The 16,713-nt window shown below is 50.3% G+C and overlaps 1 protein-coding gene across 1 annotated transcript; it reads left to right on the forward strand.

Annotated features, from left to right (window-relative positions):
• Positions 1 to 9,098: 9,098 nt before the first annotated feature.
• LOC130265970 (olfactory receptor 14J1-like) lies at positions 9,099 to 9,587 on the forward strand (the record flags this gene model as incomplete). Its single annotated transcript, XM_056515313.1, has 1 exon — positions 9,099 to 9,587. A coding segment is annotated over one exon (489 nt), but the record flags the coding sequence as incomplete, so codon positions are not given.
• Between the last annotated feature and the right edge of the window lie 7,126 nt (positions 9,588 to 16,713).

Here is a 16,713-nt window from a genome sequence, read left to right on the forward strand (position 1 = left end):
ATTAGACAAAAGAGTTGTTCTTAGCATCCCTTTAAAAATTTCACTTTGCCTCCCAAATTCCCTTTGCACCTTACAAATTTCCTTTTTATCTTGGTATGAGAATGGCTCGTAGCTTCTTCTACCATTCCTTCTACCCACATATTGAACTGGTGCTGCATCAAAAACCTGAGGAGGGTTAGTCAGCAAGTTAGGGGTTAAATGGTTTTGTGTGTCTGCCTGCGTCCCTGAAACACGTGCTGCCCCTCCCCCTGTCTCAGCCCTCCCGGAGCTCCTATTGTTTTCTGTCCCTGTGTTAGAAAAATAGTTACAAGGCGGTATAGAAACAGCAGCTTGGAGAAATGGATTTACGTAGCTGGGAAGATATTGAGCAGAAATGGGATTTGGATGCAGGAATGAATTATTGGAAGAAAGAGGCATATTGTGAGGAGTTAGTACAGGTTTTCCCCCTTGCACTGAAGAGAGGTGATATTCTAAATTAGAATTTTCAGGCGGCAAGGCTGGAAGGCAGAGATACCCCGGCAACTTTGTAGCAGCTTGTTTAGAAGGATCTAAGTCTGTATAACTCGGGGGATTGTTAGAATTAGTAGTTTCTTGAGGTATTTCTGATTTCTCTTTTAATTCAGGGACAGAAGATTTCGAATTAGGCAAAGAGGATTTTAATTCAGGGACAGAAGATTCCGAATCTAATTGTGATAAGTGTTTGTGAATATTTAGAAATATAGGCAAAAATAAAGCAGCCTTGGTATCGCCTTTCTGTATTTTAGAAGTTAATAAATCTCCAACACTGTCCCAAAATAAAACTGAAGTGACATCTTGCTTTTCAAATTCTATAACTTCTCGAGACAACCAGCTAACAAGCTTTCTAATCTGTTTTTTAGAAATTACAACATCCTGTGCATCTAACATTTCTTTAAGCTGAGAAATAATACTCTTTTGCTGTGCAGAAAATTTCCCCCCCATTCCGATGTTATAAACAGAAAATGCACGATTCCCTTACTGTTGCAGAAAGTTACAAATTAGCAGTCCGTTGCAAACCCAGGTGCGGGGGTGCTGGGCTTTGTTACCACACGCGGCTGTCACTACGGCAACACCGGCGTCCCCGAGGAACTCCTCCGAGGGGAATACCCCGCGCCCGTGCTTACGCCAATAGCGCAACACACGCCAGTAGAGTGGCCGAGCACGTAAATGCCGGCTGAGTTGCGCAACACCGCACACGTGCTCGCCACTCCACGCGGGACTGCTGCCCCCGCGGGATACAAACCTCTCCCGCGAATTTGGGGCTACTCCACCTGAAAACCACCCCCTCCCCAGTACCTCGGGGCTAGATAGGGGTTCCCGCCTCCCCGAAAGGGATATTTTACCTTCCTCAGATGGAGTGCGGTCGCCGTAACTCTGCAAAAGCTCCAATCCAGAACGGGCTCCTCCGAGTCTCGCGGAGAAGTTATCCGATTTCACCTTCCTATGTTTGGTGCTGGCAAAAAGCAGCTCCGACCCACAGAGGTAGTTGAACAGCCCAACGGGCCTTTTAAAGTCCTAAAACAGGCACTTTAGCCAAATGGGGTCCAAAACTGAAAGCCTCACGATTGGGCGCCAACTGATGCGGTTACACTGTGTCTTTTTCCTAATTACTTAAGATCAGACACAGTATCGCATCATGGATGGAGAAGGATACAAAAGAGGCTCTTTCAGTCTCAGTTTATTGCAGGGCGATGGCGTGGCCAGAAAGAGGGCGAGTTTCTCCCCGAACCAGGTATTCAGGAGAAGGGAATGGGAGTGGCTTTGGCTAGCTGCCAATGGGATGAGGACACAGAGGGGACTAGGACCGGAATATCCGACCCCCGGTGGGTACAAGGACACAGGGGAAGGTCATAGGACCGGAAAGGAAGACATGAACTGGGGTTTCCAGGAAGGAGGTTACAGGATATCCTGAAATAATCTCCTATACCTCAAATACTGAATTACAACAAGGCCAACACTGTGAAGATACAGTACAGTTTTGGGACAAATCTCTACATGCTCTAAACTTGGCTTAAAGGTTCGGGAATTACTGGATGGTTGATAGATATTCTCATCCAGGCACATACTGTGTTGATTGTAATAGTGTTGTTATTAATGATTGTGCCATGCATAGTTAGAAGAATTACGAACATGATTGAAAATGCTATAAAGAAGGTTTGGCTGGTTCAAAAAAAAGAAGGGGGAATTGTGGGATCATATTTACAGGAAAACGGACATGTCCTAAATAAACTAGCCTAACCTTCCGCATGATGTTTTCTCAGTGGATAAAAAAGCTGATATTGCAAGAAGAAAGAAGAAGCTGAAAGTTGCTGACAAACACAGGGGTGTCAACCAGAGTAAAATGACAATTAAGATATCAACCAGTTAGACTAAGAAAAAGATGCGTGCCTGCCTCGTGGACAAAGTGGAGCTACCAATCAAGAGACACATGGACAAAGCAGAGCTACCAATGAAATAATGTGTGACTGTGTAATCCAAGAGAGGAAGTAAATATAAGCCATGTTTACAGGCAAAATAAACAGGTTTTGCTTGATTCACATTGAATTGGTAACAAAATAATCCTTTGTTTTCTCTCCTCACTCCAGATGCCAAAGGAAGTTGGACCAGTCAGGCCAAGCCAACCAGACCTGTTACCTATTCCCTTGGATCCATGGGGCCTCGCAGTGTCACAGTGGCCCCTGATTTCCTTGGGATCCTGCAGTGTCACAATGGCAGTGTCATATTGCATCCTTGGTCCCATGAGGCCCAGCTGTGTCACACTGGCCTCTTGTTTCCATGGGGCTCCACAGTGTCACAATGGTCCCTTGAGGCCTTGCAGTGTCACAGGGGTCTCCTCTGTACCACAATAATGGGATGGAAATATTACGAGAGATGTTGTAAAAGATTGTTAATTGTCTCACAGCATCAGCCTCATGAAAGGGTGAGACATTAATAGTGTTAGATCCAATGCCATAATATCACAAGACACCTAAATCTTAGTTACAATGCCTTATATAATTTTTTAGCTAATCAAATACTTCTACAAAGCTTGCTAGTCTTTTTATACCAATGATTAATTGCTTTGCTTGTCATGGCTTTACTGCAATGTGTCATTTTTAACCAACCATATAACATTTCACAAACTTAGATTGATATGTCTTAAACTTTTAGCTAACTTTATAAGAGGTTCCACTGCTAAACTTTAATATCTTTCACTGTCTTACTTAACATATTGCTTGGCTTATATAATACATATTTCTGTATATTTTTACTTAAACTACAAACTTATATTCTTGTTTCATGTCTGTTTCACTTTAATGCTGTAATTTTCTAAGCCTTCTCCAAGGTCTTAGATCAAAGCTTGTATCCATCTCTATCTCTGATCCTGTATGCACAAGGCCCTGGGAGTTCTCTGTGCCTGCATTTCCCACACCACAGTGTCACAATGGACCCTTGGTTCCATGGGGACTCACAATGGCAGAAGGGTCTCCTTAGTTCCATAGGGCCCTGCAAAGCCCCTTGATTCAACGAGGCCTCAAACTGTCATCGTGGCCTCCAGGATTCCATGAGGCACCGCAGTGTCACAATGGACCTTTGGTTCCATGGGGTCCCGCACTGTTACATGAATCCTTAGTTCCATGGGACCCTGTAGTGTCACAATGGAATCCTCGGTTCAATGGTGCAACACAGTGTGACAACTGCCCCTTGGCCTGAGGAGACCCATAGTGTCACAATGGACTCCTTGGTTCCATGGGGCCACAAAGTGTCACAACAGTCTCCATGGTCCCATGAGGCCCTGCCATGTCACAACATACATGGATTCCATGAGACCCCACAGAGTCATAATGGCCCCCTGGTTCTGTTGAGCCCCACAGTGTCACTAAGGTTTCCTTGGGTTTAGAAGGCCCTGAAATGCCACAATGTCCCTTTTGTTTCACAAAGATTCAAATTGTAAAAATGGCCTCCATGGTTCCATGAGGCCATGGTGTGTCACAATGGACCCTCAGTTCCATGATGACCCACAGTGTCACAATGGTCTCCTTGGTTTGCAGTGTGAGAATGCCCCCTTGGTCCCATGGAGCTCACAGTGTCACTCTTGTGCCCTTGGTTCCATGAGGCCCTGTAGTGCCACAATGGTTCTTTGGTTCCACGATGCCTCAAAGTGTCATCATGGTCTCCTTGGTCCCATGAGGCCCTGTAGTATAACAAAGCTCTCCTTGGTTCCACGGTGTCAGAATGGCCCCTTTGTCCCATGGAGCCCCACACTGTCACTGTGGTCCCCTTGATTCCATGAGGCCCTGCCGTGCTACAGTGGCCCCAATGGCTACAGTGGTCTCCAGTGAGACTCTCTACAACTGCCTGAACAGAGGTTGTAGTCAGGTGGGGGTCAGTCTCTTCTCCTAGGCAACCATTGACAGAACTAAGAGGACACAGTCTTAAGATACCCCAGCAGAAGTTTAGGTTTGACATACAGAAAATATTCTTTATTGAAAGAGTGATTGGGAACTAGAATCTTCTGTCCAGGCAGGTGGTGGAGTCACACTCCCTGGCAGAATTTATAAAAAGATTGGACGTGGCACTCATGGTTTGGTGGATGAGGTGATGTTAGGTCAAAGGTTGGACTTGATGATCTCAAAGGTCTTTTCCAACCTTGATAATTCTGTAATTCTATGTCATAATAGTCTCCACTGTTCTATGAGGCCCTGCAATGTCATAATGAACCTTTTGTTTCACAAGGCCCCACAGTGTAACAATGTACTCCAGGTACCATGAGGTTCTTCAGTGTCACAATGGACCCCTGGTCACAATGGAACAGCTTCTGGTTTCCATGAGATTTCATACTGCCAAAAACAATCTCCTTGGTTCCACAATGTCACCATGAACCCTTTGTTCTATGAGGATCTGTAGTTCTGTAGTACAACATGGTCACCTTGGTTCCGTGAGGTTCTGCAGTGTCACACTGGACTCCTAGGTTCTGTGAGGCCCTGCCGGTTCACAATGAACCCAGGGTGCCAGGAGGTTCCACAGTGTCACCATGGCCCCCATGGATCTGCAGTACAACAATGGACCATCGGTTCCATCTGGCCCCACAGTGTCACAATGGGCCCTTGGTTCCATGAGGCCTTTCTCTGTCACAACGCACTTCTGCTTCCATGAGGTTTCTCAGTGCCACAGTGCTGTCCTTGGAACTGCAGTGCCACAAGGGACCAGAGGTTCCATGTGGCCCCAATCTGTCAAAATGGATTTTAGTTCTGTGAGCTCCCACAGTGTTAACTTGAGGTTCCATAGTGCAACTGTTGACTCCCTGGTTAGTGAGGCCTGCTGTCACCAAATCTCAAAAATATCAGAATAAAAGTCCTTAATATTAATTTGATGCTAAAGAGGGCATCAATTAGTTCAGGCCTTAGGTCCAGTGAGGGATAACCCTTAACCTTATGTGGACAAGTGATTCTGTAAGTGTGTTTCTTATATTAAGCCATTACACATGTATTAAAATTTACCCATTTCCAAAAAAGACACCCCAAGTTCCCAGTTCAAGTCCTTGTTTTTCTATCACTACTCCCTTGTGCCAGATGTCTTCTTCTTCTCTTCCAAACATCCTTGCTGAGATACCAGGCTCTCCATGCCTTGTTCCTGTGCTGAAAGTTCACAGGCACAGTAAAAACTGAATTTAACCTTTTGGTATCAAGCCCAAGGCTCTGTGTGGCCAGGCAGAGGTAGGAAGGACGCAGAGCTGTCAGCAAAGAAGGGCCAGCGAGGTGGGGCAGCCGGGGGATGACGACAGCCTGCAGGGACAGAGGCGCAGGGCATGGACACCGTAGGACAGCCTGGGCTGCAGAGAGCACAGGGATGGGCAGCAGCTGAAAGGCCCTGCCAGAGCCAACTGCTGCAGCACTTGGGCCATGGCTGCTGGCCCTGGGCCTGAGGCCAGCAGGGGACAAGTGAGCCTTGCTGTGCTGGAGCCTCATTGCCTCCTTGTCCCTGCTCAGCAGCCTGGCAGGGGCCACCCCATGGTCCTGCCCTTGGCATTGCACATCCCCAGAGCCCAGTGGCCCGGGAAGAGCCCTGAGCAATGAGGGAGGGACAGGATGTGCCTTGCCAGGGGGTGGGGCTCGGCCCTTGGCCCTTTGCAGTTCTTGAAACACATTCAGGTTTGCTCAGCATCAGAGACACCTTTCCCTTGTTTGTCCCCACCTGTCATCACTGCCTACCGGTGTTTTGTTCTAACTGGAACCACAGGACACTTTCTCAGTTGTGTCCCTCAGTGGGACCCATTAAAGCTTCAGGAAAAATTGGAGTTTCAATGTCACTTTTAGTTCTTCAGAAGTTTTTGAACACTCTCTCAGGGACTGAGTCTGATGTAAACAGCACCAAAGCCCTGAGAGAGTCATTAATGTCCTTGTGTTGTGTCTGCGCTGCTGAATTGGGCTGGGCTCCTGGCACAGAGGTAGCTCCCAAGCTCAACGAAGAACACCTTCAAAAAGACATTTCTGCTGAGGAGCAGCTCCTCTCCCATCCCAGCAGGGATGAGGGCACTGCCTGCAGGCACTGAGGGGACAGGAGCCAGGCACAGACAGGCTAGAGGCAATCAGGATTGGGAAGACATTGAGCTGAGACTTCACTTGGGGAAACATCTTCATAGCCCTGGACATGGTGAGTCTGTGGGTGCAGGGCAATGTTCCCTGTGCTCCTGGGGGGATCTCCTGCATCCAGCACACCCCACAGCCTGGGGGATATGTTAGGAGGACTCTCTCAGTTTCTCAGAGGCAGAGGAAGAGGAGGATGTGCTGCAGAGCGGGGCTGCCCTGGGCACCGTCAGAGGGACAGGGCAGGATGGCTCCTGCTGCCAGGGACGGCTGCAGGGGCTGAAGCTGGGGCTGTAGCCAGGGCTGCCCAGGGCTGTCCTGCAGAGCAGCTCCTGCAGCCCTCAGGGCTCTTGGCCAGCCCAGGTGTTGTGCCACCTGCCAGGGGCAGCTCTCAGCCTGCCTGGGAGCTCCCAGTGCATGGCAGAGGGGAGCTGTTGGTGCAAGGAGTAACTCCTCCCAGGTCCTGCTGCTGTGCAGTGGGTGATGTGTGGGCCAGGGCTGCTCAGAGCTCCAGCTCATGCTCAGGCCACTTCTGAGGGGATATTTCTTAGCTCATTCAGGGAAGGAATTTTGTGCTTGGATCTCTTCTTTCCTGAATCTGTGCTCCCACTTTTCCCAGGTCCAGCTTGGTGGCAATGGAAACTCAACTGTGCAGGTTAGAGCAGGGGTTGAGGCTCTTAAACCATCACACTGAGTTTTCCTGGGACCCTCAGCAGGTTCCTCCACCTCTCCATCCTCAAGATCCATCCAGCATCACCTTTCCATGGTGCCCATGCCCGGGAGAGCTGGTCTTTAATCCCTGCACTCCTGAGCAGCTGCAGGGCAGAGCTGGCCCAGGGGCTGGGATGGGCTATGTCACCTCTGGCAGGGAAGGAGCCCGGGGCCACAGGAACAGCTCGGGCTGGGACAGCACCAGCAGCAGAGCCATGGGCAGAGAGGGAGGGAGGCAGTGCTGAGGGAAGCCCTGCTGCAGGGCAGATGTGACACCTGCCAGCCCTTCCCTGCAGTGCACACACTGCCCTGAGCAGCACAGCTCTGGTGTCCCCTCCCAGCCAGCACAGCCCTCAGCCCTGGGCTTGGGGCCCTCAGTGCCCTCCTGGGCCAGCAGAGCAGCACCAGACATGAAGGGCGTCTCTTCTGCCATGTGCCATTCCCTGCTGACCAGGGCCTGAGGGCCACTTTCCTGCCCTGGTGCTGCCTGGGAGGGGCTCTGCAGGGCTGGCCAGGGAAAGGCTTTTCCTCAGGGCTGGCTCTCTCTGCCCTTGCCTTGCCCAGGTGCTCCTGGCATTGCTGACAGGCTCTCTGGGAATGGGAGCTCCAGCTGCAGGCTCAGGCCCAGCCCTTGGGCTCCTCCTGTGCAGGCTGAGCACAGCAATGGGGTGTCCCAGCTTCTGTGGCCCAGGAGCTCTGGGCAGGCAGGCTGGGAGGTTGGGAATGAGCTGACTCTCCTCAAGAAGTGCCATGGACAGGACCCTTGGTGTGTCCTTGGGATGCCATCCAAGCTGGGAGCTGCCACCAGGGGACACTGGGGGACAGGAGTGTCCTTGGCCAGGAGTGGGGCTGCAACTCTGAGAAAGGCTGAGCCAGGTTGATCTGCTGTGGGTCCCTCTCAGCTGTGTCAGGCTCATTTTCAGGCAAACACAGTGACTGCCCTCGATCTCAGAAAGGGCAGCTGGGGACAGATGGAGAGAGAGAGCAGCTCCCCTCACCCTTCACTGAGTTACAGCCAATGCTCTTGCATTGCACAGCTCTCTCTGATCTCCCTGGGCACAGCAGGAAACCCTCTCAAACTGCCTTTGGCCATCACTATTCTTTCACCCTGGGACAAGAGATGCTGCCAAGCCCCTCTACCTCAGGAGCAGTTTGGGCTGATGAAGGACTGGCCCATGTTCCCATTCCCATGCAGAGCAGAGCTGACTCCTCGGTGTCTATGGGCAGAGCCCCAGCTCATCCCAGCAACAAGCAGAGGCTCCAGGCACGGGGTTAAGGAAAGGCTCTGAGAAAAGGAAAATTGGGTGGCACAGAACAGCATGGGAAGGGCTGAGAAAAAGGGATTGGACATCACTCAGCAAAGTCTCCCGTGACTTCTCACTGTGTTTTCTTTCAGCAGGACTCCATGGCCAGAGGGAAGCAATGTCCAACAGCAGCTCCATCAGCCACTTCCTCCTGCTGCCATTGGCAGACACTCGGCAGCTGCAGCTCCTGCACTTCTGCCTCTTCCTGGGCATCTCCCTGGCTGCCCTCCTGAGAAACGGCCTCATCATCAGTGCCGTAGCCTGCAGCCACCACCTGCACACCCCCATGTTCTTCTTCCTGCTCAACCTGGCCCTCACTGACCTGGGCTGCATCTGCACCACTGTCCCCAAAGCCATGCACAATTCCCTCTGGGACACCAGGAACATCTCCTGCTCAGGATGTGCTGCACAGCTCTTTCTGTTTCTGTTTTTCATTGGAACAGAATTATCTCTCCTGACCGTCATGAGCTACGACCGCTACGTGTCCATCTGCAAACCCCTGCACTACGGGACCCTCCTGGGCAGCAGAGCTTGTGCCCACATGGCAGCAGCTGCCTGGGCCAGTGGCTTTCTCACTGCTCTGCTGCACACAGCCAATACATTTTCACTGCCCCTGTGCCATGGCAATGCTCTGGGCCAGTTCTTCTGTGAGGTCCCACACATCCTCAAGCTCTCGTGCTCCACATCTTACATCAGGGATGTTGGACTTACTGTGGTTGGTGCCTGTATAACTATTGGTTGTTTTGTGTTCATTGTTTTCTCCTATATGCAGATCTTCAGGGTTGTGCTGTGGATCCCCTCTGAGCAGGGACAGCACAAAGCCTTTTCCACCTGCCTCCCTCACCTGGCTGTGGTCTCCCTCTATATCAGCACTGGCACATTTGCCTCCCTGAAGCCCCCCTCTATCTCCTCCCCATCCCTGGATGTCTCAGTCACAGTTCTGTACTCAGTGGTGCCTCCAGCCCTGAACCCCTCATCTACAGACTGAGGAAACAGGAGCTCAAGGCTACCCTGGGGAAAATGATGACTGTGTCTTCAGGAGCAATATTCACTCTGTTTTCTTGCAGAGCCATCAGAATGTAACTCTTGACAATCTCAGATTTTTTCTCATAGTTCTCTATATTATTTTGCACTGGTACTTCATCTTATTCTTTTCCTACTGTTGAAATGCTTTTTTAAAAAATATTATTTTATTAGTCTTTGCATTCCTGCATTAATATCTACCTTTCTTTTGAAAGACATAAACATTTAAGAGACCTGTTTCCTGTGGATTTTATTAAAAACAAGTGACTTGTGTGTCCAGGATCCTTCCTCAGCCCTTCTCTGTCTCTGCAGGGGCAGTGCCTGTGAGTAGAGGTGGAGGGAAGAGTCTCCCAGCACAGGAGCACAGCCAGGGACAATGGCCCTGGCTCTTCCCACATCTGCTCTTCCCAACTCCACCCACTTCTTGTCAGCTCTTCTGTGGCTGTAAGGCCACAGTGCTTTGGCAGCTTGGTCACTGTCCTGCTGCGTGTCCGTGCTGTGAGCACAGGCAGGGACAGGCCATGGGCACTGCTGGGACACAGCTGGGCTCCAGCACAGCAGCTCCATCAGCAAAGGGCATCTCCTGAGGGCAGGGCAGGAAGGCTTTGCTCTCCTCCAGAGCTGCTGTCAGCAATGTGCTCCAGGAATGCAAAGCCTGGGGCAGAGGGGCAGTGTGCAGGGGGCACACAGCAGTGTCCTGGCACAGCCAGAGCTCCTGGCATGGACCTGAGGGAGCAGCAGAGCAGGGCCTGGGCTGTGTCTTTGTTCTGGCCACAGCCTGGGAAGGTGCCCCAAGGCAATTGTCCCACACCAGCACCTGAAACCACCACATCCAGCACTGGCCTCTGCCCCACCTGCAGGAAGTTGTTTGTCCCTGCATGGAGGGACACCAAGTGACCAGGGAGCAGTCTGAGTTTGCTCTGTACTGAGAAGATTTCAGCAGCTGCATTGTGTGTGTGTGGGGAGATGAACCCGAGTGAGCACAAACACCATCATCAGCACTCGGGGCTGGCAAAGTTCTGGTGGCACAAACGGTGCCTTGAGGCCACTAAACTCTGGGAAACCACCTGAATTCATTGCTGGGCTGTGGTTAGGATTCCATAGAGAGAAACATCCTGGGCAAGGAGGCTCCAGGAAAAAATGCTCAGGACAGCCATGGACTGCACAGAGAGACCATTGGGGTGGGGGTTTGTGGGGAGAAATCAGAACTGCCTCCCTTCTGAACGACCCTGAGCACCTGGACAGAGCTGTGCTGTGTTCTGGGCACTGACCTGGGACTGAAGGATGTGGAAAAGGCCTTTGGTGTCAGGGATGATGAGAAGGCTGGGCACTGTCACTGTGAGACCTCTCTCAAAGACCTTGGAAAGGCCAGAGGCATCCCAGAGGGTCCTGGGCACTTGGGAAGGGCAGGCATGGAAGCAGTTTTCAAACAGGGCAGGGAGGGGCACTGGGAGAGTCACAGACTGGTCAGGCTCAGCAGGGAAGAGCATGTGGCAAATCCTCCTGCAGCCATTCCAGGCACTGGTGGCACAAGGCAGGGATGGCAGAACCCCCATAGGAGGGAAAAGAAGGAGATGTTGTATGCCCAGACTTTAGCCAGGCCTGGAACATGGTCTGCTGTGCTCTCCTCAGAGCCAGACTGGACAGAGCTGGGCTGCAGGAGTGGAACATGGTGTGGGTGTGAATTTGGCTGATCAATGAGGGTCAAATGTCATCCAGCGCACAGAGTCCTCTTGGCAGCCACTCCCTGGTGACATCCCTCAGTGACCAGCCCTTGACCACCACTGGGGAACATTTCTATTATCTCTATAATGGCATGAAATGCACTTTCAATTCCTTTGTGGATGCCCCCAAGTTACAGGCAGTCTGTGACCAAACTCATCCCGTTAATGATGACTGCAAAAGATAATTGGGCAAGATGACTGAGTTGGGTAAATTTGCCTTGCCATCAGGTGCAAACCAAGCAACATGAAAAGGGAGAAAACACATACGCATCGGAAGAAAGTCAATAGCGAAAAAGAACAAACCCGACCAAAAATAAAAACAAAGCAAAACCGTACCCAGAATAAAAAACCCCCAAAACCAAACCAAGAACAAAAACCAAAGAACTACAAGCAGAAGCAAACAAATCCACAGGAAATATTTTATCAGTGGAAAATGTTTACCCACTCAAGGGCAGAAGTGTAGATGGGGTTCTGAAAAAAAAAAATCTTTAAAAAGAAACCAATCCCCTATTCCCCTTTTGCCCCTGCCACATCTCAGTTTATGTCTGATCACAATGTGACAAGGAATAGAACATCCCCCTTGTCAATCCAGCCCAGCTGTCCCAACTCTGTTCCCTCAGGAACACTTGCCCACCCCAAGCCCATGGGTTGGAAGGGATTGCTGACATGCCTCATGTGAGGTGAGCACTGTGACAAGGACAGGACACAAGGACAGTAGAACAGAAGAGCACAGCCTTGGAGAAACAGATCAAAGATGTCACTCAGGCAAACACAAGTCATTCAAAATGCAAGCAGGATGCCAGCTCAGCTCTGAAAGACTGCTGATAAAGCAGAAATTATGCAAAACAAGGAGACTGCCATCATTCAAAAGCAGGCATCGAGGAACAGCCACCTTTACCAGATGTTGAAGACAGACCCCAATGAACCACATAAGGATTTGTGATAAGATACCATTATGTCAAATAAAGTCAAAGGAAGTGGGGATAGCTAATGAGGATGTAATCAGCGTGTGTGATAAATCGCTGTTTACCTGATGCCCAGTACACACAAATGGATGAAGGATTACCAGAGTGACCACTATGCTGTAATAAGGAATACTTGCTGTCAAATACACAAAACTTTGTTCAGAAGTTTCTATCCATCACATTTCAGTATCAGTGCTGTCCTTGACTCCATTATGTCCCTTGTAAAGTTCCACAATAGCCTCTTGGTTCTATTGGGGTCCATATTGTCAAAATGGTTCCTTGGTTCTGCACTGCCACCATGCTCTCCTTGCTTCCACGAAGCCTTGGTGTGTCACAACTTCCCCTTGGTTGATGAACTGCCATAGTGTCTCTTGGATCTGCAGCATTGCAATGGACAATTGGTTACCAGCAGCCTCTCTGAGTCACAATGAATATTTGGTTCCATGGAGCCCCAGTGTCCCAATGGCCCCTTGGTTCCATGAGGCCTCGCAGTATACCAATGGCCCCTGAGTTCCATGAGGTTTAGTACTGTCAACAATGGTCTCCATGGGTCTGCAGTGTGAAAATGCCTGCTTGCTTCCATGGGGTTCCTCAGTGTCACAGTGGTGCCCTTGGTTCCATGAGGCTCTGCAGTCTCACAATGCCCCAGAGTTTCCATGAGCTTCTGTCTCATCAATGATGTCCTTTGTTCCAGTGAGGCTCCTCAGTGTTCCATTGGATCTGTGATTCCATGAGGTTCCATAGTGTACCATGATTGCCTTGATTCCAAGAGATTCTGCTGTGTCACACTGGACCCTTGGCTCCATGAGGTTCCGTGGTGTGGTCATGGTCTCCCTGGATCTGCAGTATCACTATGGACCATTGGTTCCATGCAGCCCTGCTGTGTCACAGCAGCTCCTTGGTTCCATGAAGCCCCACTGCATGACAATGGAATCTTGGTCCAATGAGGTTCTGTACTGTCACAATGCTTTCCTTGGTTCTGGACTGTAACAATGGACCCTTGGCTCCATGAGCTTCCATAGTGCCACCATGGTCTTCTGGCATCTGCACTGTATCAATGGATAATTGGTTCCATGGGACCCTGCCTTGTCACAATTAACCCTTAGTGCCATGAGGTTCTGGAGTGTCACAATGTTCTCCCTGGTTCAATGAGGCCTTGGAGTGTCACAATGGCTGCTTGGTTCCATGAGCTTCCATAGTGTCACAATGGTCAACTTGTTTCTGCAGTGCCATAATGGACCCTTGGTTCCATAGGGATCCTAAATGTAACAGGTCTCCTTGGTTCCATGTGGCCCTGCTGTTTCCCCATGGTCCCTTGATTCCATGAGTTTCTGTGCTGTCAGCAATGGTTCTCTTGTTCCAAGGAGGCGTAACTATGTCACACTGGACCCTGGGTTCCATGAAGTTCTTGAGTGTCACAATGGCCCCTTGGATCCATGGGGTCCCATAGTGTCACCATGGTCTCCTTGGATCTGCATTGTTACAATGGACCATTGGTCCCATGTGGCCTGGCTGTGTCACAATGGTCTCCTTGATTCCATAATTCCCCTCAGTGCCACAATGAAGCCTTGTTTCTGTGAGGCTCTGAACTGTCACAATTGTCTCCTTGGTTCTGTGAGCCCCTGCTGTGTCACAAGGGTGTCCTTGGTTCCATGAGGATACAAAAGCTTTGCGTGAACATTGAGCAGCAAAAGCTTAACATACCTGGGAATATCTGTCTGCATTCAAAAGAGAGGTTAAAGGTGAGAATGGCACCAGCAGCTTCCATCTGCAACAGCGATTCCAGGGAAAGGACAGGGACAGATAATTCAGTTGAAAGACTCAGAGAATTCTGCTTACAGAGATCAGTTCTGCTCACACTGTCCCTTGTAGAAAGGTGACAGCACTCCAGCCAGCCTGTACTGAGAATGTGGTTCCTGAGTGGGGTTTGTTGTTCAGGAAACCTGCTCATGCATTTCCATTCTTTCCTCACCAACAGGAAAACTTCTCCTGGGCCTGTGTGCAGGCAGAGCCCTGAGGAGAGCAGGTTGGCCATGGTAACAATATGCGTGTCTTTCCGCAAAGCTTCTCTCATTCTGTCTCTCTTTCTTGCTCTTATAATGCTTTTTATATGAACCAATTTTGGGTACCTCAACTACTAACGAGTTTAAAGCTTTTGAGGTTAAATGGCTAAAGTTTATGAAGTTACTGCTATGAGAAGTTTTTATGATAACTTGAATGCTAAATTAAATAATTTTCCAAAATTCCTTGACTTTCTATACTATGCCAGTAATTTTTTTTGTCATTTTGACCTCTTGAGAATATGTGGCTGGTGTTTCTCCGGTGCACCAAACTCGAGTGAAGGAACCTTTGGTCATCCCCAGCATTTCAGTCTTCTGGGGTGTTACAGCCCCGCAGGCTCACAAGGCCACTTGTTTCCATGAGGCCCTGCTGTGTCACACTGGCCCTTGGTTCCATGAGCATCTGCAGTGTCACACAGGTTGGTGCCATTTGTCCTTGCTGCCCCTCCCATCCCAGTGCCCCAGGAACAGCCCTGAGCCACCCGTGAGGAACAGGCCCTGCTGGGCCAGGCCTGGGCTCAGGCCTTGGCCTTTCTGCTGCCTCCAACCAGCCCAGGCCTTGCTCAGCATTGCAGTTCCTGCTCACAGCCTTTGGCTCCTGCAATCCTGCCCTCCAGGATCTGCTCTCACCAGTGCCTGGGGAGCCTTTGGCAGTCCCTGCCCTCAGTGGGGCCACTGATGCTCCAAGGGACTTGGAGTTTTGCTTCTGACTCCTTGGGCAGCTTCTTCAACCTTCTCTCAGTGCCTGGGAGTCCTGGACTCATCCCCAAATCCACCGTGGGTATCATTAAAATACAGAAAGCCCTCAGGAGCTCTTTGTTTTTCTTTCAGTTGTCTTCATGTCTGCAGGGCTTTTGCCGATGAATGGAATTCAGTTTGGAGTTCTTCTAAGGAGGAACTTTACAAAATGAATTTCATTACTTTTTTCTTTAATCAAGTTTTTTTTTTTTTTAACATTTTAGAGAAGAGGTGATAGAAGCATTCTGCAAGTGACCTTGAGGATCAATGTCTCCTTAGGTGGTTCAGACACGCAGAAGAATGAACCCCTTTCTCGCTGACGCTGTTTGGACAACCTGCTCCTCACCATGTCTGACATTGCCCACCTGGGACTGACATCCCTGTGCCCTGCACCAGAACCTTGTCCCCTGAGCTCTGCAGCTGGGTGTCCCAGCCCACTGCACCATGTCCCACCTGCTCTCCTCAGGGCTCTGCCTGCACACAGGCCCAGGAGAAGTTTTCCTGTTGGTGAGGAAAGAATGAAAATCATGAACAGGTTTCCTGAACAATAACCCCACTCAGGAACCACATTCTCAATACGGGCAGCCTGGAATGATGTCATCTTTCTCCAAAGGGATAGTGTGACCAGAAGTGATCTCTGTAAGCAGAATTCTCTGAATCTTTCAGCTGAATTCTCCGTTCCTGTCCTTTCCCTGGGTCTCTGTTGCAGATGGAAATTGCTGGTTCCATTGTCATATTTAACTCCTCTTTGGAATGCAGACAGGTGTTCCCAGGTGTGTTAATCTGGATATTCTCAAGGTTTCCCCTATGCTTTTGTATTCCTCATGGATTGAAGGGGCCATTTTGACTCTGAGGGGCCCCATGGAAGCAAGGAGTCAATTGTGACACCGAGGTCCCGTGGAACCAAGGGGCCATTGTGACACAGCAGGGCCATGTGGATCCAGTGGTTCATTGTGACACTGTGGAACCAAGGAGACCATGGCAACACCACCAGAACCTCATGGAACCAAGGAGTCCATGGTGACCCAGTGGGGCTGCATGGAGCCAATGGTCCATTGTTACCCTGCCCATCCAAGGAGTCCATTTTGGCACCAGGGAAGCTCATGGAACCAGGTAGGCCATGGTGACACTGCAGAACTTCATGAAACCAAACATCCACTGTGACCCAGCAGGCCATCATTGGAACCAAGGAACTGCTGCTGACAGTACAGAAACTCATGGAACCAGGGGCTGTTATGGCACTGCAGAACCAGCACAGCTGCTGGACCTGGTCCCCTGGCCCTTGGGAAGGGAATGTGGTGAGTTGGGAGGGCAGGGGGATGTGGGCAGTGGATATGGCCAGTGGCTATGGGAAATGGGTGTGGGTAGAAGGTGTGGTCAGTGGTTGTAGTCAATGGAGGGGTGCTCAGTTGGGTGGTCATTCGGTGTGCTCAGTGGATGGGGTCAGTGGATGTGTTCAGTGGGTGTGCTCAGTGGAGGTATGGTCATTTGGGGGATGAGTGGGGTGCAGTCAGTGGGTGTGGTCAGTGAGGAGTGGTCAGTAGGCTGTCGGTATTGGGGTGTGGTCACTGGCCGTGGTCAGTGGGGTGTGGACCGTAGGTGCA

Source organism: Oenanthe melanoleuca, unplaced genomic scaffold (assembly GCF_029582105.1).
Source record: "Oenanthe melanoleuca isolate GR-GAL-2019-014 unplaced genomic scaffold, OMel1.0 S001, whole genome shotgun sequence".
In the NCBI taxonomy this organism is placed as follows: domain Eukaryota; kingdom Metazoa; phylum Chordata; class Aves; order Passeriformes; family Muscicapidae; genus Oenanthe; species Oenanthe melanoleuca.